At 38.9% G+C, this 25116-nt stretch overlaps 1 protein-coding gene across 8 annotated transcripts in view; it reads left to right on the top strand.

The window, feature by feature from the left end:
- Positions 1-834: 834 nt before the first annotated feature.
- Positions 835-25116, top strand: part of arhgap44a (Rho GTPase activating protein 44a) — a 64214-nt gene continuing 39932 nt past the window's right edge. For all 8 annotated transcript variants that reach the window (XM_089128288.1, XM_039687143.2, XM_039687148.2 and 5 more), the window contains exon 1: positions 835-1123. In XM_089128288.1, the coding sequence (XP_088984414.1) occupies positions 1071-1123 (53 nt within the window). In that variant the 5' untranslated portion in view covers positions 835-1070. The remainder of the gene's footprint in view (positions 1124-25116) is intronic.

Here is a 25116-nt window from a genome sequence, read left to right as displayed (position 1 = left end):
TTAACTTTTATATATATATATATATATATATATAGGCTATATATATATTTTGCTTGTTTGCTTAAGCATATATTTAAATTGACAAATAAATTGACAAAACATGTTGTTACATTGCTTTAACTCATCAAAATATAAGCGATTTTCAGCTTTTTAATGTAATTAATGTAATTTAAGCTCTAAATAGGCCTACTTAAACGTTGATTGTACTTTTTTAACTTTTATATATATATATATAGTATATATATATATATATATATATATATATATATATACACAGTAGGCCTAATGTATAATGTGTGTGTGTGCTATATATGTATATATGCATGTGATGTGCACTCATTTTCCGACATTTTCCTCAGATGGGGACTTTAAACACAGCGGGAGAGTTGCTGATATTTAGGCCTACAAACTTCATGAATATTTAATGAGGTAAGCTTCTGGTTGTCTGTTGCTAGGATACACTGAATTTAGAGTTAACCCCTACAAAAGCGATGCGAAACCTGCTCTGGAGCAGAATTTCACAACCCATCGTTAAAAATATTGCTACTCCAATTTCAAAAATGACTTGTCTTTTACCTGGCGTTTAAGTAGCCAATGAAAGTTGTAACATAAGTAGGCTATATTATAGGCTAATCATGGTCCCTTTGATTCCAAGCAGTGTATTATTGTCTACAAGCATTATTTATGCTACCATTCAATTGCACGGCAGAACAGACTAAAAGCTATCCACTCCACTGCACACATGTCCACCATTTAAGAAAGAAAAAAAAAGCGCTCCGCACATGTAGCGTGTGTAATAAGACTACATTTCCCGTGGTGCACCGCGCCCGCGTCGTTCCGCTGCTGTCAGTTCGCCGATTAGAGAATCGCCCAGCAGCATCTCAGCCGAGCAGCAGCGCTAAAATGCATTGAAACACGCATCTTGGGACATTTCCACCCTCTTTCGGTTTGTCATGAGGGTGTGTGATGGGAATAACGGGGATGTTCGCACCGGATTACGTCTCTTTATTTTGAGAGAAATGCGGATTGTTTTGCGCTCGAGGTGTTAACGCAGAAAAAAAAATACAAAAATGAAGAAGCAATTCAATCGGATGCGACAGCTCGCCAACCAGACTGTTGGCAGGTGAGAGCTATGATCTTAAATACGATCATTTTACTGCGTGTCGGAAGTTTTTCATTATTACAGAAAAGAATGGGAAACCACCCTTGCTCTGCAGTAGCTTCCAATTCACATAGGCTTTATTTTCCCATTCAAACTTTCACTGTTTCTTAATATAAAGCTAATGCATATTTAAACACACAAATGCTGGTCTGAGCCATCACTACTGCTAATAGCGTCATATTGATTGCGCAATGCATCTGAAAATAGCTTTATTCATTACCATACCCATGCATTATTATAAAGGCATAGCTAATTAAAGGTTGTGCATCCGTGCCTTGTGCGTAACGGGTTCACTGCAGAGGCAGTTCTTCCAGCAAAAAAAAAAAAAAATGCTTCTCGGAGGTTCCCCATGGCACTGACACTACACCCCCCTCATGCACGAGCCTCCCGGATGCATTTCCATCAAACGCAGCTTTATGTAGCACTGCTGTATCAGCACACGTTGATTTGAATGAGGAGAATGACATGTCTCCAGTGACAGCTGATGCAGTGGATGGATGCGGATGAGCGGAAAAATGGGAAAGGCGCAATGTTTTTATTGCATACTGATCTCTGAGAGAGAAGAAAAAAGGAGGAGTTGGGTGCAGTACATCAGCAAGATCTGTCAGTGATGGAGAAGGTCATCGTTGCTTCAGAATGCATAGCTTTGAATTTCCCTGCACACAGAACTTAAATGCAGTGTGTATTGTGGATTGCAAAAAAAAAAAAGGAGTTTGTTTCAGAAAGGTCGCTGTTGATGTGCTTGCCACATTTATCCTGTTTACGCTGGAGTGGGTGTGAGATGCATGACCTTTCACATGGTTCACTACATTCTTCGCTCGCCCCTCTCTCTTCTCACCTGATAAGGAGGGCGTTGCATGGGTCCAGAAGGTGTGCATTGCTATCTGGCATCTTCCTGCTGGGTGGTTATGCCAGTGTGATGTTGTGGGTCATCATTTCAGATGCATTCTCAGTGGGTGGTTATAGGGTTCTCTTTTACCACGTCTGGCTGGCATCAGCAGGCCAGTGGAAAAAAATGGCAAACCCAGCTCCCTAACACCATTTCCAGCTTTGTTCAGGGCATCCGATTTTTCTGTGTGTGTGTGTATTTGTGCGTAAGCTCTGCATTAGTATTCCCTACCTTTCCTTGGAAATGTCCAGGGAACTGTGGCACCGGCCCACTGTGGCATTCTGTCTGTATAGCTGTGCGGTAATGAGAAACAACATGTTTCCCGAACAACACTGTGTCCTGACTCATTAATAATATGTTCCAGGGCCGGAAAGGGCATGTTGGACTAATGTTTGCTTTGGAAAATAGATTTGCATGTTCATGTCAGGACAAGAGTACAGAGTCACATCTCCCCATATCAGCTAAGAGTGACACTTAGAAACCGCGTTCATGACCTTGACTGTCTTACTTAAAGGGGTCATGAACTGGCTTTTTAAAATTTTATTATATTGTTGTCTGAGGTGAACTTATGACGTTCGCTTGGTTTTTGCATTCAAAAACATCAAAATGAATAAGTAATAGACTATTTTCTACCCTAATTTTGAGCCTAGCTGAAAAACGCTCGGTTTTTATGGGCGTCTCGCACTGAAGACTTGGAAGTAAACGCCCACTGCTGTGAGTGGATAACAGTTTTGCATATTATAATGAGTTTCAACTCACTCGTCGGTGCACTTGGGGGAAATTGTTTTGAAAACGTCCAATGTTGTAAAATTGGAACCGGAATGATTCGCCCAAACATGTTCGACCCAGAGTCCGTGTGTGGCACAATTCCTGTCAGATCCAATATAGACGGCACAGCACTGTACTACTCTTAATCGGTCTGCAAATCCAGTCTTGTTTACAAAACAATCCTCAGTGGAATGAAGCGAACAGACGGACAATGTTGGACAGCTGGAACGTCATTAAAAATAAAGTTTATCCATGCAGTCCTATTGGAATCCAGAGGAAGCTTATGCAGCCACTGTCTTCTTCCACAACCAGGCGGTAGCTCGATCCGGTTTGTCATTACGAGGTAGGCCTATGTTATTTAGCTATGCGTGTAATGCGCGAATCGGTGGGCGGGGCTAAACTGGCCGTGTTGAAGTAGATGTTGATCTTCTTCTGTGGGGGTGGTGTTTTATCCTCTTCTCATCCCAAAAAGTCATATAACTGACGTTTTGGGACGTATTTTGACCATACGTCAATATTCGCCTTTTTAGGGCCCCCTTAAACGTCGCTAGATGGCGATCCCGGGCCGTCATACAACTGACGCTTTACCTTTAACGTCAGTTAGGTGACGGGTTAGGTTTAGGGTTAGGTTTAGGTCTGGGGTAGAGTTAGGATCCCATAACCTCATCTACTGACCCAAAACGTCAGTTATATGACTTTTTGGGGTGAGACTGCGCTGCTTTGACGTCATAGTTCCCCACTTTGAAAAACGAGTCGTTTGCTGGGCCTGGTGTTAATAAAAGCTTTTATTGGACTAACAAGGACGTTTTCAGTTCTGAAACTTACAGGATATTCTTATAATATGAGGACCTCGTAGATGTCAAAAGCTCAAGGAAAATTTGATTTCTCAGTTCATCACCCCTTTTAACACATTAAAGTCGGCGTGAGATCAAATTAGTCTTTTATTTTATTCATTTGTGTTTCATTCGGATAAATTTTTTATCCGATAAGAAGATTGCGATGAAAAAAAAACACATTTACCAAATAAATCCTTTTTTTGATTTTGCGTCTACAATGGATGTGATTGGATAACTGGAGTAGCCTGTGGACCAATCACATCGCAGCATCTCAAAGATACTATTATTTATTCATTTTTTTAATTATACTGAATGTCTCCCTTTGAGTTAAAACAGTGAAACCAACATTATAAACAGATTATAAACCATACAGTTTAAAAGTTTGGGCTCAGTATTTATTTTTTAATTAAATTAATGACATGAATACTTTAATCTTATAATTTAATAAGAACACATTACATTAATCAAAAGTGAAATAATCCTGAAAAAAAAATTATATTGATTTTTGATATTTTTTTGTCCACAATATTTTTTCCAGTATTTTGACCTGCAAATGATCACATTAGAATGATTTCGGAAGAATCATGTGACACTGAAGACTGGAGTAATGGACAGGAACATTATTCAAATAGAAAACATTTTATTTTAAAGGTGCCATCTGGAACTAAAAATCAAAAAATATTCCATATTCCATAACAGATGGGGGCAGTATACCTCCAGAAAATGTGTTGTGCCGCTGCCGCACGCACTCACGTCTTCAAACAACACAAACGAGCGCTGTTTTGCTCTCTTTCTCTGCATATTATTCAAATCATTTGACACGATAGTAAAAGGTCGGAAGACCGCAGTTTCACGTGGAGCATTTGGAGATTTCTAGAGATCAGAGACTAAATGAACAACATCTCAACACTAAATGATGAAGACCGACTCATAGACGCCTGTCTCAAAAACAAGCTGTTGCATTTCGACGATATGGGAAAATAAAAGCCTGCAGGCTATTATTTTAAGTTTATGGTATTCGTTTTGTTCATATTACACTTTTATTGTTAGTTTGAATTAATTTGACTGACAGCATTCGCTGCTGCCAGCTCTCATGAATTCACCGTGAGACACATGCAATTAACACTTAGCAAGCAGGTTAGTTAAGCTCTCAGATTCTGTCAATTTTATTATGCAATTCAAACAATAAATACCGTTTTTGCGCTTGTACATGTTAGCCTACACCACAGATCCCTAGCGCACGTGAACCGATCATCTCTACTAGCTAATGGAAAAAGAACACGAACACTGTTGAAAGATACAGTATGCTACAACTTACCAAAATGTATTCCTCATGCATAATGTCAACCAATCATTTTTTGAACTCTTCCCTGAACTGAAATGTAGTAGTGGGCTGTATTTCCACACGACTGACATCAGGTTTAAGTACACACAAGCCGGCGCGAGCGCGACTCACTCGTGTAGTGCAGTTTGGCTGGTGGTAACGTTGCCCGGCCGCATACCGCCTCCCATGGCCGGAACTGGTATTACGACACCTGCCGGGCCGGGGCTAGTAATTTAGCATGCTAATTTAGGTTTATATCTCGGCAGCACTATAACTTGCCAGTTTTTTAATTACATCATTGCACTTATTTCTTCTCATTCTTTTGATGCGTGTAGCTCATTTTTTGGATATTTTTACCTCAATTATTACATATGCCACCTTTAATGTGACATAGTTACGTTACTACATGTATTTACTATATTTAATAACAGTAAATTATGGATTACAACAAGTAACTAACACTAAAATGAACCAAACTGTAACTCTGTAAGTATATGTAGTTAATTAATATTACTCAGTACTTATTTGAGCAAGTACAATCTAACCATGTCACCTTAAAATAAAGTGTAAACGTGATGAAACAAATCTTACCGATCTGAAACTTTTAAACAGAATTTGTGTTATTTAGACCAAATTCTGCTTGGATGAGTCATGCTTCAAGCCATTGCAACAAAAAATATTTATCACACTGTACTCTGATACTGTCATACTGCAATAATGCGCATCCCTTTATGTATTTGACATTTGTCCAGATGCTTTTATAGCTGTGTCACCCACCCTCCCTACTGTTTTAATTTGTCTTCATTTGAAAATCGCATTTCCTCTTCCCCTCTTTGAATGAAAACAACTACCCGCCGCTCTGTGTGTATTTGTGTTTGTGGCTCAGGGGCCAGTATTTATGAACCTTTTCTGTGCTCTCATTGAAACTATATTTATAGTCTTCTCATTCATGTTTTTGTGGCAGTGTGTGTTTGTGAGGGTTTTTTTTTTGGTGGGGTTGTGCACCATGCCTCTAGTGTTTTCTCTCTTTTGGGAAGTATGGCAGCCTGGGACCAGTACGTCAGAAGTGCTCATGGAGCTGTGTGTGTTTTTCGCCGTCAGCAGAGAGATTGGGAACAGTGTGTATGTTGATTAATGGCCCCGCGTTACAAGCGTGCCCACACAACAGTGAGTGCCTACATGTTGCAGGGGTAATATATATATATATATATTAGGGATGTCAAACGATTAATCGCGATTAATTGCATCCAAAATAAAAGTTTGAGTTTGCATAATATATGTGGGTGCACTGTGTATAATTATTTTGTATATATATATATATATATATATAAATACACACACATGCGTGTATATTTAGGAAAAAAATATTTGTATATAAAATATTTATATATAATATAAATTAGATATAAATCTATACAGTATATACATGAAAATATTTCTTAAATATATACAAGCATGTGTGTGTATTTATATATATATATATATATATATATATATATATATATATATATATATATATATTATACACTGTGCACCCACATATATTATGTAAACTCAAACTTTTATTTTGGATGCGATTAATCGCGATTAATTGTTTGACAGCCCTAATATATATTATATGTTATATATATATATATATATATATATATATATATATATATATATATATATATATATATTATATGTTATATATATATATATATATATATATATATATATATGTATTATATATGTTAGGTACGATTAATCGCAATAAATAGATTTGAAGGCACTAATTATAATACGCACTCTTAGTTGCTTATAGAGGGGTTGGTAATGCTAGTAATGCTCACTAGCTTTCGTTAGCTCGAGTCAGTTTGGTGTCAAAATTTGGTTAATTTTTTTGATGTGAAGCCACACCTGAGTTAAACTGAGGTCTGAGGTACATGTGAATTCTCAAACAGCTGTTACTCAGGGCTGTGGCTAGAGAATTCGGGGCCCCCTGAAAGGATATTAATGTGGGCCCCAACCACCCTCCGCCCATATCATTTACTGTGTTGGAGATATGAGCATGGAGGCCCAAATGTAACAGGGATTTTTTACAAAATAACAAAACAGATAACATTAAATGCAAATAAAGATTTTAACTGAACATCAGCAAGGGTGAAATGCACAAATATTTGCTCACGTGCAAGCTGGGTGAATCTGATCTTTTTCGAAGTCGTTTACCTTTAAGATTGTAGTAGACTCTTCAAATATCTTTGCAGTGTTTTGGAAGTATGTATCCAATGCAGAGATTATATTATCCAATACCAGAAAGAGCACATTGTTTTGAAACCAATTTTCTTTTGTCTCTTGTTGGTTGGTATCTTCTGAACTCTCCATCACTTCAGTCAGTGGCTGTATTTTGCCTAGTTCAACATCCATTGTAATTTTCCCTGATTGAAAAATAAGGTTTCTGTCTAAAATGGGCTGCATGGATTTCCTTAAATGCAGTGAGAAAATCTATGGCTTTGAATGACATTAAATTTTAGACCACTGGTCCCTGACCTGGCTTCATTGGTTAAACTGCACTTAGCAGGGATGGTGTCCAGAGCTTCTATGATTGATGGCAAGTGGTTTGCAAAAGGTTTAACTGCAGTTATGCGTGCATCCCACCTGGTCTCGGATAAGCGTTGAAGGGAGCAGTCTTTTAAGGATTGCCCTCCACTCCTGACTTGCACTAAAGAGATTGTATAAGCAGTTCAAACTGCCCAAAAAAATTTATGTCTGTTCTGTCTAAGCCCCTCCTTTCTGCGAGCCAACTCTGTTCTGATTGGTCAGATGGCACAGTCTTTTATGATTGGTCTAATGCTTGCAGCGCATGTTGGAAACAAAACACTCACTACACTTGATAGGCTACACAGTGATTCTGATGTTTTTTCCTCAGTATCTAATCCAGTGTGAGTCCTCATCCTTGTGAAGTGCATCAAATTATATTGAAATAGAAGTAAGACTGTATTTGCTAATGACTCGTTTTGACAGTTAAGAATTTATTCTTTCTTTTAGGAGACAACTTTATTTGCCGCTGATATAGTTTTTTTTTTTCTCTTTTGCTGGTAAGATTCATAAGTGGGACTTTTATTTTGACAGTGCTGAGACTGTAGATGCACAGGAGCTCCCATTCTCTTTCCTCATTATTGTCTTATTGTAACAATTATAATAATTGCTATAATTCTAAAATACTTCTAATCATTTTCTAATAATTGCTAACACTATCAGTGATTTTTTTGAAAATCTATGTCAATCGACCTATAGTTTAAACCAGGCAATTAAACAGGGCTCTACTGTCAACTAGCATACAGAAAATGGTCAGATTAAAACTGGAACTCAGTTTTATTGTTTTAGCTTGTTGATTTTGCTGTTTTTTTGTTTTTGTTTTTGTTTTCCGTTGTAGCTACAAGGAATCTGCATATTTTTAACAAAGTCCAGAGGTAATTCATTAGAATCATTTGAGTTTTTGGATCCAATTCTTCTGTAAAGACACATGTCACTTTAAATGATGAACAGTTTTAATTTGGCTATAGCAATAGAGCCACACCTACTAAATACATAATCGCCACTGACCAATGGTAGTTCAAAGTGTTTACCAGCCCGAGCAAACTTTTCCAGAAAGTTTGCTTTGGCAAACTATTTCGACCACCCAAAAGTAACCACAAACGAAATTTGTTTTGACCTGATTTTCTTCGAAATGACATCACACCAGTTCATAGAAGAATATCTGGACCTTTATTTTCTTCTGGTATTGGCCAGACTATGGTCTATAGTCTCCAATATGTCACACATCCCTGTAGTCCAGTGGTTTAGTTTATGTGTTGTTTCTCTGACATCATCATTCTTTGCCTTGTAAACAATGTGATGCCTCCCTTTAAAGGATAGCCTACTTGAAAAGTTTTGCCAGTTCTAAAACAGGCAGGGTCAGTGTGTGTCACCCTGGGACAGAAGCTGAGCCTTTAGGCACGCTACTGTAGCGCTATCATTAGCCTAGCCTATATTTGATGTAAGTCAGAGGGACAGTGTCTTTTTTCAGACATCATGGCGACCATTCGTCTATGTATCTGCAGTGGCCTAATTTGAAATTAGATGGGGAAACGGAAACGCTTCTATAAGGAAGCTCTCCTTCCTTCTCTTCTCTCCCCCAGTGTCTCTGGGGCAGTGCCGGTGTGCAGTGTCAGCAGCAATGAGACTAAACTCATGCCAGTGCTGCTGGTGTGTGTTCACTGGTTAGTGGCAGTCAGTCTCTGCAGTGGGTTCACACACAGAGAGAGAGAGAGAGTGTAAATGACCGATATGAGTTTTTCATTGGCAATCGACTACAATAGTGACCACCGTCTTGTTTAAGGTTGTCGGGAAGTAAGCCAATAAGGGGTTTGCGACCTTTAAAGGTGACATATTATGCCCCTTTTCACAAGATGTAATATAAATATATGATGTCCCCAGAATATGCCTGTGACATTTCAGCTCAAAATACCACCCCAGATAATTTATTAGCTTGTCAAATGTGCCCCATTTTCGGTGTCTGTCCCTTTAAATACAAATGAGCTGATACTCCACGCCCACATTCAGAAGAGGGACGATTCTTTACACAAGCTATAACAAAATACACCAGGAATAACAAAAAAAATTGCGTTAGAACAAGTTACACTGTTTTGTCGCTTGCGAAAACCAAATGGCGGAGCTGCGGGTGTTACTGAAAAAGTTACTGGGTTGTCACTTTGCACGTTTTCTGCACAAGGGACCCGATTATAGCACTTAAACACGGAAAAAGTCCGTTTTTATGATATGTCCAAATTTCTGCAAAGAAACCTTCTGGATGAATGTTGTGTTGACATCATAAAAAAACTTTGAAGTGTAATTGATAAATACAGCACGTCAAGATTCTTTCCACGGATTCCAGAACATTCCGGAATAGAACCTATTAGCTGAGACCTCTAGCGTCAGATCCTTGTAGCCACCAACAGATACTCTTTCCCTATTTTTCTCTCTCACTCACTGCTCTTGTTTCAAAGCCCAGACCTTTTGAAATAATACACGCAGTAATAGACGTCTTTAGAGCAATTAAGGGCAGGCGGCCCCTCTCTAATGCACGGTCCAATTACCCGAACGAATCCACTGTTTGGAATGGACAGTCCTCTTTTGCACTCATTGTCTCTGTCAATCTGTCTCGCCCCTCTGCCTGGCTCAGAAAGCACACACTCTCAAGCCGGAATACATTACCGCTGAGTTGGCACACAGGCTTCTCATGACGTCCCTCTGACCACATGCAAGCATTTGCAGTCGCAAATCGAACCCAGATTGACTAGGGTTACTGAGCAGGGACTGTTGACTGTTCAATCGCACTATTGCTCTTGTACAGGGGTTTTCAGACTTTTTGATGCCCCAATCTTGTTTCCAACCTCTGTTTAGCCATGCAGCAGAATTGAGCTGTATGTTACATTTTAACATACAGTTGTTGTTTCTTTTTACACATTTTTTTAAATTTAATTTCCTATTCTAACAGAACTCTAAAGACGTACCTGTACATACAGTTCACTGCAGTTTCCAGATGAAATAAACACTAGTGGCAGTAAAACACCAACAAATTTAATTCCTTTTCTAAAACGTGTGGGGCAGATTATTAGTTTATAAAAACTTATTTTCACGCGGCTACTTGTACAATACTATTTTATGATCTCAAAACGCTTTTTACCAGAGTGTATGACTAAAACATCTTGATGTTTGCATGACATAACCAGCTCCATATGTATGGCTTTTCTTAAGTAGTAAACTCGCTCAGTTGGATATGAGTCCCATGAAGCACGATAAAAAAAGACTTAAATGGCATGATTGCTTTAAAGGAGAACTCTGGCGCAAAATGAACCTTTGGTCTAATAAAACATCGGTACCTAGTCAACCGTTCTCTGAGAATTGTTTTCATGATAATCGAATGTAAAGCGTTTTATCTCTAAAAACTGTTTAGCGTATAATGCTAGTAATGGGGGCATATAATAAGTAAAACGAAATCGCTAGTTAATACCACTAACAAGGCTCAAAATAGCCCCACACTAACACAGTAACATAATGAGGGTCCCTACATGCAAACCGAAGAATTGAGAACTGCGTAAGTGTACAGACCGTTTAATAAGAAGATATTTTATGAAGACAGTCCACTTCGTGTATACAGGCAGGAGCCATCTTTGAAAAACAGTCTCGACAAGTCGAACCACGAAGCCGTTCATAGAGTTCAGAAGTTCGCTGAACTTCATACAGTTCAGCTCACTCAGGACGACGTTCGTGGATTGACCAGTCGAGACTGTTTTCCAAAGATGGCTCCATAAAGTGGACTGTCTTTATAAAATATTTTCTTATTAAACGGTCTGTACACTTACAAAGTTCTCAATGCTTCATTTTGCATGCAAGGACCCTCATTATGTTACTGCGTTAGTGTGGGGCGGTTTTGAGCCTTGTTAGTGGTATAAACTAGCGATTTCTTTTTACTTACAGTATTAAATGCCCCCATTACTAGCGTCATACGCTAAACAGTTTTTAGAGATAAAACACTTTACATTCGATTATCATGAAAACAAATCTCAGAGAACGGTCGACTAGGTACCAATGTGTTATTAGACCAAAAGTTCATTTTGTGCTGGAGTTTTCCTTTAACAAATGCATTGGTAATTCATTGTTTCTCAGGAGATGAGCTGTTTGGTGAGAACCAGATTGCAAACATCTGGCCCAGTTGTGGCCCACGTCTCCCACATTCTTCTGGCCCACATACCACATGGATGCCTAGTTTGTATGCCTCAACCTGACTGTGGCTGGCATTAGCATACATATGCGGGACTCATCTGGGACAACTATGGTACATATGGCTCAGTTCTGGCACCGGCAGATAACATGGGCTCCATCTGGGCCACACCCAGCAAGCCACAACTCACAGTAAAACTGGTTTGATGTGTGTGGGCCAGATACGGTCCATGTGACCTTTGCCACTGCCTGAACTGAGCTATATGTGCCATAGTTGTCCCTGAGCTATATGTGCCATAGTTGTCCCAGATGGCCCTGATATGTATGCTATCTGGGGATCATTCAGTTCTTGAGGCCTAATAAGGCTTTCTCAGTCACGATTACTTGCTTGATTGGACATTTGGTTGAATCAGGGAGATGTCATTACTACTCAAGACTCTGCGGGACTTTCCTTACCTGCATAAGCAGTGCTCATTATTTGACTGACTCGTCCATTTCTCATTCGACAATTTGGAGCTCTTACTGAGCATATGATTTGGATAACTGCTAAATTGCCGGCTTTTTTGTTGGGGATGAAAATGTTCAGAAGGATCCAGACCTCATTCATAAACCTTAGTTTGTATGCCATAAGTTGCAAATGCACAAATTGCATATTTGTTTTGCATCGCAAAAAAGAATATAGCTTTTTAAAACTTAAAGCATGACATGTTCTGTGCACAATTTCTTTGGATAATCTGAACATGCACAAGCATTTGGTAACACCTTGGCTCCCCGAAGTGACATTGAATGGTTTTTTAAAATGCCTTTTTAAATTATTCAAGTTCTTATATGCATAAAACATGGCTATGTTTCTCAATGAGCAGTAGAAGGAACCAAGAGAAGCAAAAAGAAAGAAACTTCACTCTGCAAAGTCGAGATATTGCCTTCTCTTAGATGTAAAAGCTTGAAAGCTGTTCTTTTTGCTGGTCTTTGCAGGAGTTTCCAATAAAAGATAGATGGACCGGCCGTCAGTTTAGCTGTTTCAGAACATTAAACAGTTACTGAAATTGTACAGTAAATGGTTCAACCGTACAGCTGCTGACTGATTAGTCCTGGCAATACAAAAAGATTTAATCAACTTACAATTACAAACACAAAACCAAAAACTATGTACCAACCGAAGCATTACCAGTGCTATCAATAAAATAAAATATAGGAATCATAGGTTGACCCTTTCAGCTACTTTCATTGGGTTTAATTCTTTCTCAAAACTTGATATATTAGGGTCAGTATTGTTATTGTTAACTCAAGCTATTTCGAATGGTTTTTGTTCATTTAAATAAAGATGAAAAACTTTAATTAAATACTGTAATTACAGCGATAACAAGATGACAACACGTGATATTCTACTAGGAGCTGTTCACATCCTTTCCCTTGGAATTATCCGTTTCTATGTCAACACTATCACTATGCCAATATGAATCAGTGGTCAGGCGGTACAGATGACCAGAATTCTCAGAAAACTACCAGTTTACAAATTGCAATTATGAGTTCTACTAGGACGTGAATGCTTTTTACAAGCTGTAATCTCGTAATTACGGTAATAATGATGTGGCGTGAAAGCTTTAAATATATATATTTTTATATTTTTTATATATGTTTTGATCATTTTTTTGCTATATATAATATATATAGTAAAAAAAATGATCAAAATCTAAATTACTTTAATTAAACTAAAAGGAAAATTATTCATATATGAACAATATGAACTCTATTTCAGTATGAACTCAAATATTCCTATTCTGATTCTTCCACACTTAGTTCCGCTATATCCACATTTATTTAAATAGCTCTATATACAAATATTTACTTATTCAACCATTCTTTTTTCATCATACCTGAAGGTTTACCATATGTATAATTTGACAAATGAGTCCTCCTGGATTGATGAACGCTACAGATCTGGCTGATCTTCTCAATGCTTGTTTCAATGCTCCATTTTGTTTGTTCATCAGGCTAAATTCCCCCTCTAGATCTGTATTCATCTCACTGTCACTGTCCAATTTTTTTTTTTTCCTCAGAACTTTGTTCTGGCTGTTAATGATATAGGAATCTCACATTTGGTTGCCTAGTAACCATGCATCTCGGTTTTCAAAGCCTGTTCATACAGCATGCTGCCTACTTGATATTGATAATTACATCCTGGTATTGCAGGATGGTGAAAAGACAAAGCAGAGCCCTGTACTTCTAACATCAGAGGGCCAAATGTACCCTACAGAAGATGTACTGTAATTAAATGGTTGCATATTATTTGTTAGGGGAGGTAATTTGTGCAATATGAAGCGTAGCTTTATAATCAAACTTTAGGCCTGGTTTCACTGACAGGTCTTAGATTAAACCAGGATTAAGCTTTGAAATAATTGGGACATTTAAATAGCTTTTATAAACATCCCTTTGAAAAAAAAATGACTGGAGCATCTTGAGAAAAAAACAATAGCACTGACATATTTTAAGATTTGTCAGAGCAAGTCACATTCCAGCCCATTCTCACTCCCAAGGCGTCACTTAAAGGGTTAGTTCACCCAAAAATGAAAATTCTGTCAGTATTTACTCACCCTCATGTTGTTCCAACCCCGTAAGACCTTCGTTCATCTTCGGAACACAAATTAAGATATTTAAGATATTAAGATCGCTCCTGCATACAGTCCATAGGCTTCTTGAGGTACTGGCTCTTGCTGTCCTCGAAAAGTCATTAAAGACATCGTTAAAATAGTCCAAGTGACTACAGGGGCTCAATCTTAAGTTTATCAAACGACGAGAACACTTTTGTGCGCAAAAAAACAACAAAAATAACGACTTTATTTCAACTATTCGTTTATTTCTCCCTCTGCACGAGTCAGGTTACTAGTTTAATAGCGTAAGCTTCTGTTATTGTACGTCACACGCATCACACACACATGACCAGCGTCGGCCAATAGTGAGCCTACGTGTGACGTAGCTCTACGCAATCACACTACGTTAACTGACTTACAGGCTCATGGAGAAGGAAGTGATAGTTGAAATAAAGTCGTTATTTTTGTTGTTTTTTTGCGCACAAAAGTGTTCTCGTCGTTTGATAAACTTAAGATTGAGCCCCTGTAGTCACTTGGACTATTTTAACGATGTCTTTAATGACTTTTCGAGGACAGCAAGAGCCAGTATCTCAAGAAGCCTATGGACTGTATGCAGGAGCGATCTTAATATCTTAAATATCTTAATTTGTGTTCCGAAGATGAACGAAGGTCTTACGGGGTTGGAACAACATGAGGGTGAGTAAATACTGACAGAATTTTCATTTTTGGGTGAACTAACCCTTTAACTGACGCCTTCGGAAGCATTTGACCATGCTTCAATATCTGACGCTTTAGGCGCCCTTTAGCGTCAGTAAGATGACGCCCTAGGAACGCGTGTACCCTACCCCCACCCCAGACCTAAACCTAACCGCGTCTTCTAACTGACGCTTTCCTTTAGCGTCAGTTAGTTGACGCCGTCGGATGGCGTCATGTAAGTGACACTAAAGGGCGCCTAAAACATCAAATATTGAAGCATGGTCAAAGGTGACCCCTTGGGGTGAGAATGTGTTGCACATTCAGATGAAACAGCTTAAACATGGATTTTAGTCTAGGACTAGCTTAAGCCTTGTCTGTGAAACCAAGAGTAAAGGCCATTGCACACCGAGTCCGAAATTCGCATCCGAAATTTTCGCACGTTAAAAAAAAAATTCGACCTCACGTTATGTCAGTCACGCTTGCACACCGCCTCCGAAACTTTCGTCCGTCATAAAATTAATCGGATCGGGTTCGATTTTCTGCGTTTTTCGCATCCAGAGCCAGCATTTTGAGAGGTCTTTTGACAATTCAGGGCCGGAGGGAGCTCGTCCTCAAATCATTGCACATATGCGCCGTGCTTTCAGTTTCGGTTTTCAATTCGATCAAGTGTTTATGTTCTCTTCTCTATATTGGATTATGAAATTAATAAACCTCCCCTTTCAATCAGATTGAAATTTAGGATCGAATAAGGTGTGATTGAGCAGCCTATTCGATAACTAATGTATTATTTGGGCACAATATACACAATAACAGCCTAGCTGTTCTGTCTGCCCAGCGCTTCCAACGGGCCGCGCGCGGGTGTGTGTTTGTCCCTGTGTGTGTGTCCATACCTGGTCCATTTCAGACACACTGCCAGTCTCCGTTCAGAATCGATTGGTTCACGGAAATTGGTGGTCTTGTTGTTTAATATGTGGCTCCAGAATCGCTAGCAAAGCATCGAACTGTCCCACTGAATTTTGAATCGCTCAGGATAAATTCGCAACTCCTTGATAAGGAACTCGCCTTCCTCTCGGCGCAATTTCAGGATTTGATGGACGTAATATTTTCTCTTTCTTCCCTTTTCAATAAGAGAGAGGGCAAAAATCATCCTCACTGCTTGACGAATCCATTTGGTATTTTTGCGTTTTTTCCCGCAAAGGTTTAAGAAATACGCAACGGACTCGGTGTGCAAGGTTTCTATGCGTGACGAATTTTTAAGCTGACGAACACGAAAATACGCATACGAATATTTCGTGCTCGGTGTGCAATGGCCTTAAGAGTTGAGTAATTCCCCATAGGTAATTTTCTAAATTTTCTGAATGCATGTTATTATTTTATTATATTTATTTATTATTATATTATATATACAGAACGTTATAGAACCAAGGAACGTTCCCAGAACCTAAATTTGTTTGCTGGGTAGGTGTCGATCTTCTTCTGCAGATCTTTCAGGTCTTTCAAATATAAATGACGTCATAAATAGGCAAATTCCAAAACGAGTCGTTCTTTGGGCTTGGTTTCAATAAAAGCTGTTTTTGGACTAACAAGGACGTTTTCAGTTCTGAAACTTACAGGGTATCCTTATAGTGTATTCTGATATGTAAAAAACTTAAGAAAATGTAGAATTTTGACCTATGCCCTTTAACATAATTCTTGATTTCGTTTTTGTGGTCTACTAGAATATATTTTCAAGCTCGAATGATCAAAAACACATTATTTTTCAGTGCAGTCTCATCCCAAGACGTCATATAACTAACGTCTTGGGACGTCTTTTGACCATACGTCAACATCCGGCGTTTTAGGGTACCCTTTAACATCGGTTAGATGACGTTATCGGATCCTAACCCTACCCCAGACCTAAACCTACCCCGTCACCTAATTGACGTTAAAGGTAAAGCGTCAGTTGTATGACGTCCCAGGATCGTCACGTAACCGACGTTAAAGCGTACCCTAAAATGGCGGATGTTGATGTATGGTCAAAAGACGTCCCAAGACATCAGTTATATGACATCTTGGGATGAGACTGTGTTATATTTTTCCCATATTTGACATTGTTGCAGCACCTCTCTTCCCAGTCTTTCAGTAACACTGTTTAGTTCCTGTCTTTATGAAGCCCCTCCTTCTGAATAGCACAATGTGCTCTGATTGGTCAGCTGGATGGTCGAACGCTTTAAGCATGATTGGGAAATGTCACGCCCCTTACCATTACCGAGTTTCAACACGACTAACTAACTCAGCCAGACCCCGCCACTTTATTTTGTGTATGCCTAATGCAGAAAATATGATATATTCAAATGACTAAGTGCTTTGTAACTTTGCAGACCTTTTTCATGCTCAAACAGCAGCATTTCACACTAAAGAAAGTTGAAAATGTAAAAAAGCACAATAAGAACCCTTTTAAAACACAACTGAGAACTCCATTATATCTCCTCAGCTGTGAAAGAGTATCATCTGAGCAAAAACATTTGCACATCATTTGATGGCTTTTGCATTGATGTTGTACCTTCAGGTCAGACATCTGGGCATATGTAATGTTCTGCAGGGAAAGGAAGCTTTAGCTATTTTTATAAATCAGATTTTACACTCCCTGAATGAATGATGTTTCAGAATGCGTGTGTTCCTTGCAGTTATTCTTGCATATTTAACAGAGTGGTGACCTAGTTCACTGCGTGTCCCTCAGTAAGTGGGTTTCTCTGTTTTACTCGCCTCGTGTCATTCCCCCCGTCTTTCGTCCTTATCATCTCAGGGTAGCGCTTATGTGTCTCGCTGCATTTTGAGGCAGAAATTTTCTTAAATTTACTCTGTAGAGAGATACTCTAAAAGCAGGTCTCGCATGAAGAAAATGCAGTTCACCGCCAACGCTCCAGGCCTCCTCCTGCTCTCTCTCTCTCTTTCTCTCTGTTTCCCGGTTATTAAAATGTAGCATCTCTTGCGTGAGAGGGAGAGTGGGTGGCACAGTGGGAGAGGAGTGTATTACTCTCTCTAGATCAGATATACCCATCTAAGGTGCAGAGTGAGGAGGAGGAGGAAGAGTTTGAGCTGCCAGTTTCCTCTGCACCATTTTTCATGGCTGTGCTGGAAAATAAAAAGAATATTGTTCAAAAATGGACGAATCGCAAGTGTGACCTCTAAGAATCCCACATCATCTCATATTCTGTTATGGGGCTGAACCGTCTTAAGGCTAAAATCCCAAAATCGCCTCTGGGGTTAAAACCAGGAGCTTGTTAAAGGGGACATCTCATGGAAAATAGGATTTTCTTTGCTCTTTTGAAACATATTTAGTGTGTAGACGTCTTCTGACATTCAAAATGCAAAGCTCCTTCCTTAGTCCTCACAGACCTTTCATGGAAAATAAGCCACAAAATAGTATTGCCTTGACAACCATGAACATACATGATGTGAACATAGAGTATGATCGCCCACGTTCACATATCAGTGACTATTCAGTAGCCTATTCAGCAACTTGGCCTGGCTCGTTGAACAACAGTGTGAACTGTAAGTAAGCAGAGATTAGTCAGTCATAATAGAGGTAATTTGCATTGAAGCCTTAAAAGGTACATGAGCAAAAACGTGGTTTATTTTAAAGGGTCATTTTCTCTTTCGAAGGGATTGCTTTGAATGCTGTGAACTCCTTTTCTTGCCTTCAACGTCTAACACGATAACAAAATAGAATTATAGTGCAGACTGTGAAGGACCAAACACGTACTGTAACGTTTTGTTGGCTGTTATTACTAATAGCCATCATCTTTTCTGTCCGTCAGTCAATGAATTCTCTGTAAATTACAACGATGGTCGCAGACACTGAGGTGTATCCATTAGCTGAGGGTTTGTGATATGACAGAGAGTAAGGATGTCTGAATGGGTGACTTTTCTACTTAATTAATAAATAATTAAGTAATTAATTTGCCTGTGTATTTTTAAACATTTCAGGTATGTGTTTTCCAAAAGCATTGTTAGCCAACTATTGACGCAAGTTTCATTGTTACCAACATAGTTCTAATATATGTTTTAGTGGCGTCAAATCGATTAATCGTGATTAATCGCATCTAACAAAGTTTTTGTTCATATAATATATCGCTAAATACACACACAAATATATATATATATATATATATATATATCTATTATAATGTATAGTCTATAACAATAATGTAGAAAGCTGACTGAATTAAACTGCATGTTTGAAGTAAATTATGCATGAAAAGTACAGCTTTCTTTTGTGTAAAAGAACTATAATAATCTGACATTAAATGTGATCTCGACTCACTTGCCTCCTTTGTCTTCTGAGAGAAAACACTCTGTGAACTGCAGAAATGCTGCATACAAACTGGCATACTTCCCTAGTACTAGTAAGCAAAAAAACAGTAGCCATATTACAAAATAAGTATGTCCGAATTCACAGTACTCACAAAAGAGTCGGAAAAAAGTCACTGGATGACTTACTACTTCAGAAGTTTGCAATATACATTTACTATCCCATGATGCCCCGAGAGGGGATTTGTGAATGGCAGGGAAACTAACGCTGGTAGGTCACATGATAATGACAACATACCGAAGGTAGTATGTCCAGATTACATTCACATATTCTCATAGTATATAGAATGTACTATTCAGCAGTCATGAAGTAATTACTTATTCAAAATAAGTACTCAAGTATGCAAATTCACAGCCAAAGAGTCACTGAACAAATCAGTGAATGAATCTGAGCAAATCTTTCTTAAATTAACTGACTGAAAAGAGTCTCTCGGGTGAATCAAAATACCCACCAATAAAGCAAACATCCGAAAAATGTTATGTAGCTACTGATTCGGTTTACTTAAAGGGTTTTGTTATAGGAATAGTGAAAAGAAAAAGTTTTCTTTTTCAATATTCAAAGGCATTGGATATTGTAAAATATTATTAGATTTTTTAATAACAATTTTCTATATTCATATATTGTAAAATGTAATTTATTCCTGTGATCAAAGCTGAATTTTCAGCATCATTATCCAGTCTTCAGTGATCCAGAAATCTTTCTATGCTGATTTACTGCTCAAGAAACATTTGATATTATTAATATCAATGTTGAAAACAGATGTGCCTAATATTTTTGTGGAAACAGTAATACATTTTATTTCAGTATTATTTGATGAGTAGAAAGTTATATATCATATATTTGATATAGAAAACCTTTGTAACATTAGAAACGACTTTTCTGTCACTTGTTGCTGAATGTTTGTACAACTCTTTTTTTCCTTTCTTCTTTCTGTAGAAAAACTAGCTTTAAGTGTTGTGTTCAAGTGCTCTGTATAGTGATTTACTTATAAGAAATTATATGGGAGTAAATTTAGTGTACCTTTAAGGCTGTAGATTCAGGCATCTTAATGCTGTCAGTGCATGTACTGTAGGATAAGAAAGATGGTGTCAGATGCATGACTTCTAAATGTGTTTCTTCCCACACGATTACTAGCACAGACCCCTCTCTCTATCCACTTCTTATAAAGTTGATGTAGGCCACTTCATACAGTATTTACAAGTCACAAATACACATACAAACTACGGCCTTCCCTCCACATCCTGTCTATGTTTGAGATCAGTAAGATCACAGTGTTTTGGGTTTATATCCCGTCCGCCCAGAATGCGACTGTGCCATTGGCTTTCGGCACTTGACGTGATAGGCAGTTCAAATGCATGTCAGAAATCCCAGGAGGAAACTCCTCCCTCTGAAAACAAACAGCGCAGAGGAGCTCAACCCCTTGTCTGTCTCTTTAAAGATCCATGCTGATACAGAGCCATGGCTTTGATCTTACTTCTGAGAACAATGCCCTCTGGCCCGAGGGGCACCGGGGCTGTGAGAGACACTGAAGTGTCCTCTTAAACATATGCTCCTGTCATCTCGCTCCCTCTCTGAGGCTCGTCTTCGGTCCCGGGCATGACTATATACCTGTCAGGCTCAAATGGCTCTCCAAAGCAGTCTAGTCACCCAATGAGTAGGAAAGCTTGAATTGGATTGATGTGTCTTCCTGTTGGATCCGGGTATCGGTCTCTCTAGCCTTCGGGTGCCTAAACACTGGTTTCCAAATGCAAAGGAAAATTGTGTTTGTGAAAGTGAAAATCTGTCATGTGAACAAATCCAAATCCAAAAGTTAATATGAATGACCTATTTACTTTCTTAATACCCGTTTCTGGTTACACCGTGGCATGTGGCAATATACGGTATACAAACTGTACGCTATTGATCAAAAGTTTGGGGTCAGTACGATTTTTTTTAAAGAAATGAATAATTGAATGAATTGAGCATGCATTAAATTGATCGAAAGTGACATTTATGATGTTACAAAAGATTTCTATTTGAATTGGTTTCCACTAAAGTATTAAGCTTTTTTTTCCAACGTTGACAATGCCTTGTAGATGTCAGAGGTCAGAGGAGAATGGCCAGACTGGTTTTGAGCTTGATGAAAGGCTATTGTAACTCACATTTTACAACTGAGGTCTGTAGAAGAGCATCTCTGAAGGATCGACACCTGTCAGCTCACCAAAACTGGACTATAGAAGATTGGAAAACCGTTTGGTTTCTGCTGTGGCATTCAGATGGTAGGATCAGAATTTGGCATAAACAACATGAAAAAATGGATCCATCCTGTCTCCTATCAACGGGTCAGGCTGCTGGTGGTGTAATGGTGTGGTTTGGCGCACTTTGGGCCCCTACCAATTGAGCATCATTTAAACACCACAGCCTACTTGAGTATTGTTACTGACCATGCCCATCCCTTTATGAATATGACCACAATGAACCATATTCTAATGGCTACTCAAACTCTCAAATGTCATCTCCAACTCTCAAATCATCTAAATATGGTTTTCTGAACATGCAAGTGAGTTCACTATAATCAAATATCCTCCACATTCACCAGCTCTCAGTCCAATAGAGCAGCTTTGGGATGTGAATGAATGGGAGATCCACATCAGGGATGAGCAGACGATACATCTGCAGCAACTATGTGATGCTATCATGTCAATATGGACCAAAACCTCTGAGGGACATTTCCAGCACGTTGTTGAATCTATTCAATAAATAATTAAGGCAGTTCTGAAGGCAAGGAGTCCAACCCTGTACTAGCCAGGTGTACATAATAATGTGGCTGGTGAAATAAACTACGAAACATAACATAATACTACAACAACTTAAACTGGCCCAGGCCTGGTCATCTCTCCTTCAACTGTCATCACTCCTGCTTTTGTCAATGGAGAACGCATTTCTTTTCCGTCGAAGGCTCCCGTAGAGAGAACCTTTTCTCTGCCTCACTGCCGAGGGCTGTGTGCACACATGCAGGATGACAGACACACAGCTGCTCTGCTTTCTGCATCATGTTGCATGTAGATCTGCAGAGGATATATCAGGATGAAGACTGGGAAAAAAAATGTTTGCCGAATGCAAGTAAACAGAATTTTAATTAATTAATTTCTATATATTACTTTCTTATTTTCTCTGTATTCATGTAGAACAATCCTAATTCCCCCTGTGGTGAAAATCAATATTTTAAAGTTGTTTAAATGTCTATGGGGGCAAAAAAAAGTTCCTGGGACAAATAGTTCCTGGTAATTGCGGTGGAAACGCGGCTTTTGTTAAGATTTTTCGGAGCCTGATGAAGTCGTATAAATATGTGTGTAATGCTAAATATGCCATCGAACACATTTGTAAATTACTTTCCTTGAACCCATTGTGCGAGTTTGCTTTAATACTGTGTGCTTTATACATGTTGCTGCTGATTGGACTGCAGTTCTGACTCAACTACCAAACGAGAAAACGTATCTCAAACCGCCGTTTCCAGGAAACATGACGTTCAACCCAGAAACCGTTGCAAAACGTTGCACACCGTTTTGCACTTAAACGTGCCCCTGGTGCGAGTGAGTGGAGGCGGGCTAATTTACATATTCATTGAACCGCGTATATTAAATGAGGCAAGGGTGACAAGGGATAGAGTTACATTCAAGCTAAGGCGAAGTTGATTGAATGTCATTTTGGTGATCAAAGGTGAATTTTGAAGGATAAAAATATTGACTACAGGGGGACTTTAATGACTTAATATTAAGAGGATCCTCTTTTTACCGAGCCTTGTTTTGTACCATATTTATCGAAAGTGCCAAACAGTCTTCAAACTGTTGTAGGCCTGACAAAGTGCTTGAAATAAGATGGAGGAAGAAGTGGAGCCAAGGAACAGATGGCAAAAACAATCCTTCCACCACGGGGCTGTTGGCATCAGATAAGAGCCCTGATAGCAGCACTATTCTTCTCTGCCATGATAAAGTCTCATTCCTTCTTTAAATAAAAGCAGTAGAATGGCTATTATGCGGATTGGGCCGACTCTGCTCGAGTCACAATAGCAGGAAGAGGTTTTGCAGACTGGACAGGAAGTGGGAAGGAGAAAGGCTGAGTCTGTGTGGCTGCTGTCTTGACTGTTCGGAGGTCTATGATCAGGGCGCTCCGTAAACACATTGTTCCCGCGGTCCCCTCAGTGTCAGGCACCACCCCACTCACACAGGAAGCCAAGGGACGGACTGAGTTTGGAAATCGTTGGCTGGGAGTAGGTCATGCTCATATAGACCTGAATGGCAGTGATTTCATTCAGTCATTCACTCAGTTTTTCAGGAATTAGAAGGATAGTCATGCATTGATAGCACTCCTTGTCTGCATGTACCCCTGTATACAGTATATATATCTAATCCATGGCTTGCTGTGCATTAAAAATTTAATGTGGAGGCAAAGAATGCCCGACGCGAAGGGGAGTGTGGATTTTTCTTATTTTACCAACACGTGACATGAACAGCCAAATTCACAAATTACACCATCACAATTAATAATACAAACTGATTGATTGAAACAATCTTTGTCATAGAACGCAATTGTTTGTTCACACCGAGTTTCCTTTTCCATTTCTTTTCATGATCTGAGGTGAATTGTCCATTGTCTCTCCCAGTATGGCTATAAATTTAATGCAAGTTACATTTGAAGTTGTTGTTCCAGCCGCGACGTCGCATGAAATAGAAAGAAATTCTTTCAAAAATATAATCCCTTGTCGCGCAATACATTGTAAATAACAATTTTCGATAAGTTTACGGAAAAAGAAAAGGCAGCTGATGTTGCCAGAAATTGACCGTACAGTTGCAACATTCTTTCTGTTAACCAATTAACAGTTTTTCACTATAGCATTTTACAGTATTTTACTGTTAAAATCACAATTATTTATTTACAGGACATACATTTGGATTAAAGGCCCGTTCACACCAAGGATGATAACTATAATGTCCACCCCACTAGAACAATAATGGCGACAATTGGAAATATCGAGCCCGTTCTCATCCCAAGGCGTCTTATACAACACTTTTGCCAAAGCTCATACATCCAATGCACATGGCAACCTTTAGACCCCGTTTACACCTGGTATTAAAATGCGATCTGTATCCAGATAAGTTATCCGGATAATAAAAAACGCATGTTAATGCAAGGTGTAAATGCGTTGTGATCGGATCGCGATCGGATCTGCCTGACCACATCTGGAGGTAGTCTGGCTCGCATTGTGTCCGGATCTTTACTAGGTGTAAACGCAATCTGGTTGTTGAAACCACATATGTATATTTTACTCCTCCCAAAAAGGCAAAAAATAAACGAGTGAGCTTGTTATATAGGCTATATGTCATGTTATTGGCAGATATGACGGCGCTACTGCGACACGCATCACCGATCACCGCAGATGAGCAGCTGAGCGTCTATTCATCAAGCCAACGTGCAAACATCGCAAATAAAAGTGAAAGTAAGTCACAGATGCTTAACACACAATCATCTTCAAGTAAATAAACGAAATTATCTTACCAGCGCTGTTGCCACTCTTTTATTGATGTCTTTGATTTGGAAATTAGCTGATGATCAACGAAATGCAGCTCAAATCTGTTGCTTTTGGTGGCGTGCAATCCATTAAATCTGCATACGCGGGAGTTTAAGATCGGATTCATATCCGTTTTGCAAAAACACATTTATGTGGCCAGGTGTAAATGGAATCGGTACTTATTATCCGGATAACTTATCTGGA

The sequence above is a fragment of the Pimephales promelas genome, chromosome 3 (genome assembly GCF_988280905.1).
Source record: "Pimephales promelas chromosome 3, fPimPro1.hap1.1, whole genome shotgun sequence".
In the NCBI taxonomy this organism is placed as follows: Eukaryota; Metazoa; Chordata; class Actinopteri; order Cypriniformes; family Leuciscidae; genus Pimephales; species Pimephales promelas.
This window is presented reverse-complemented; position numbering and strand designations above follow the sequence as displayed.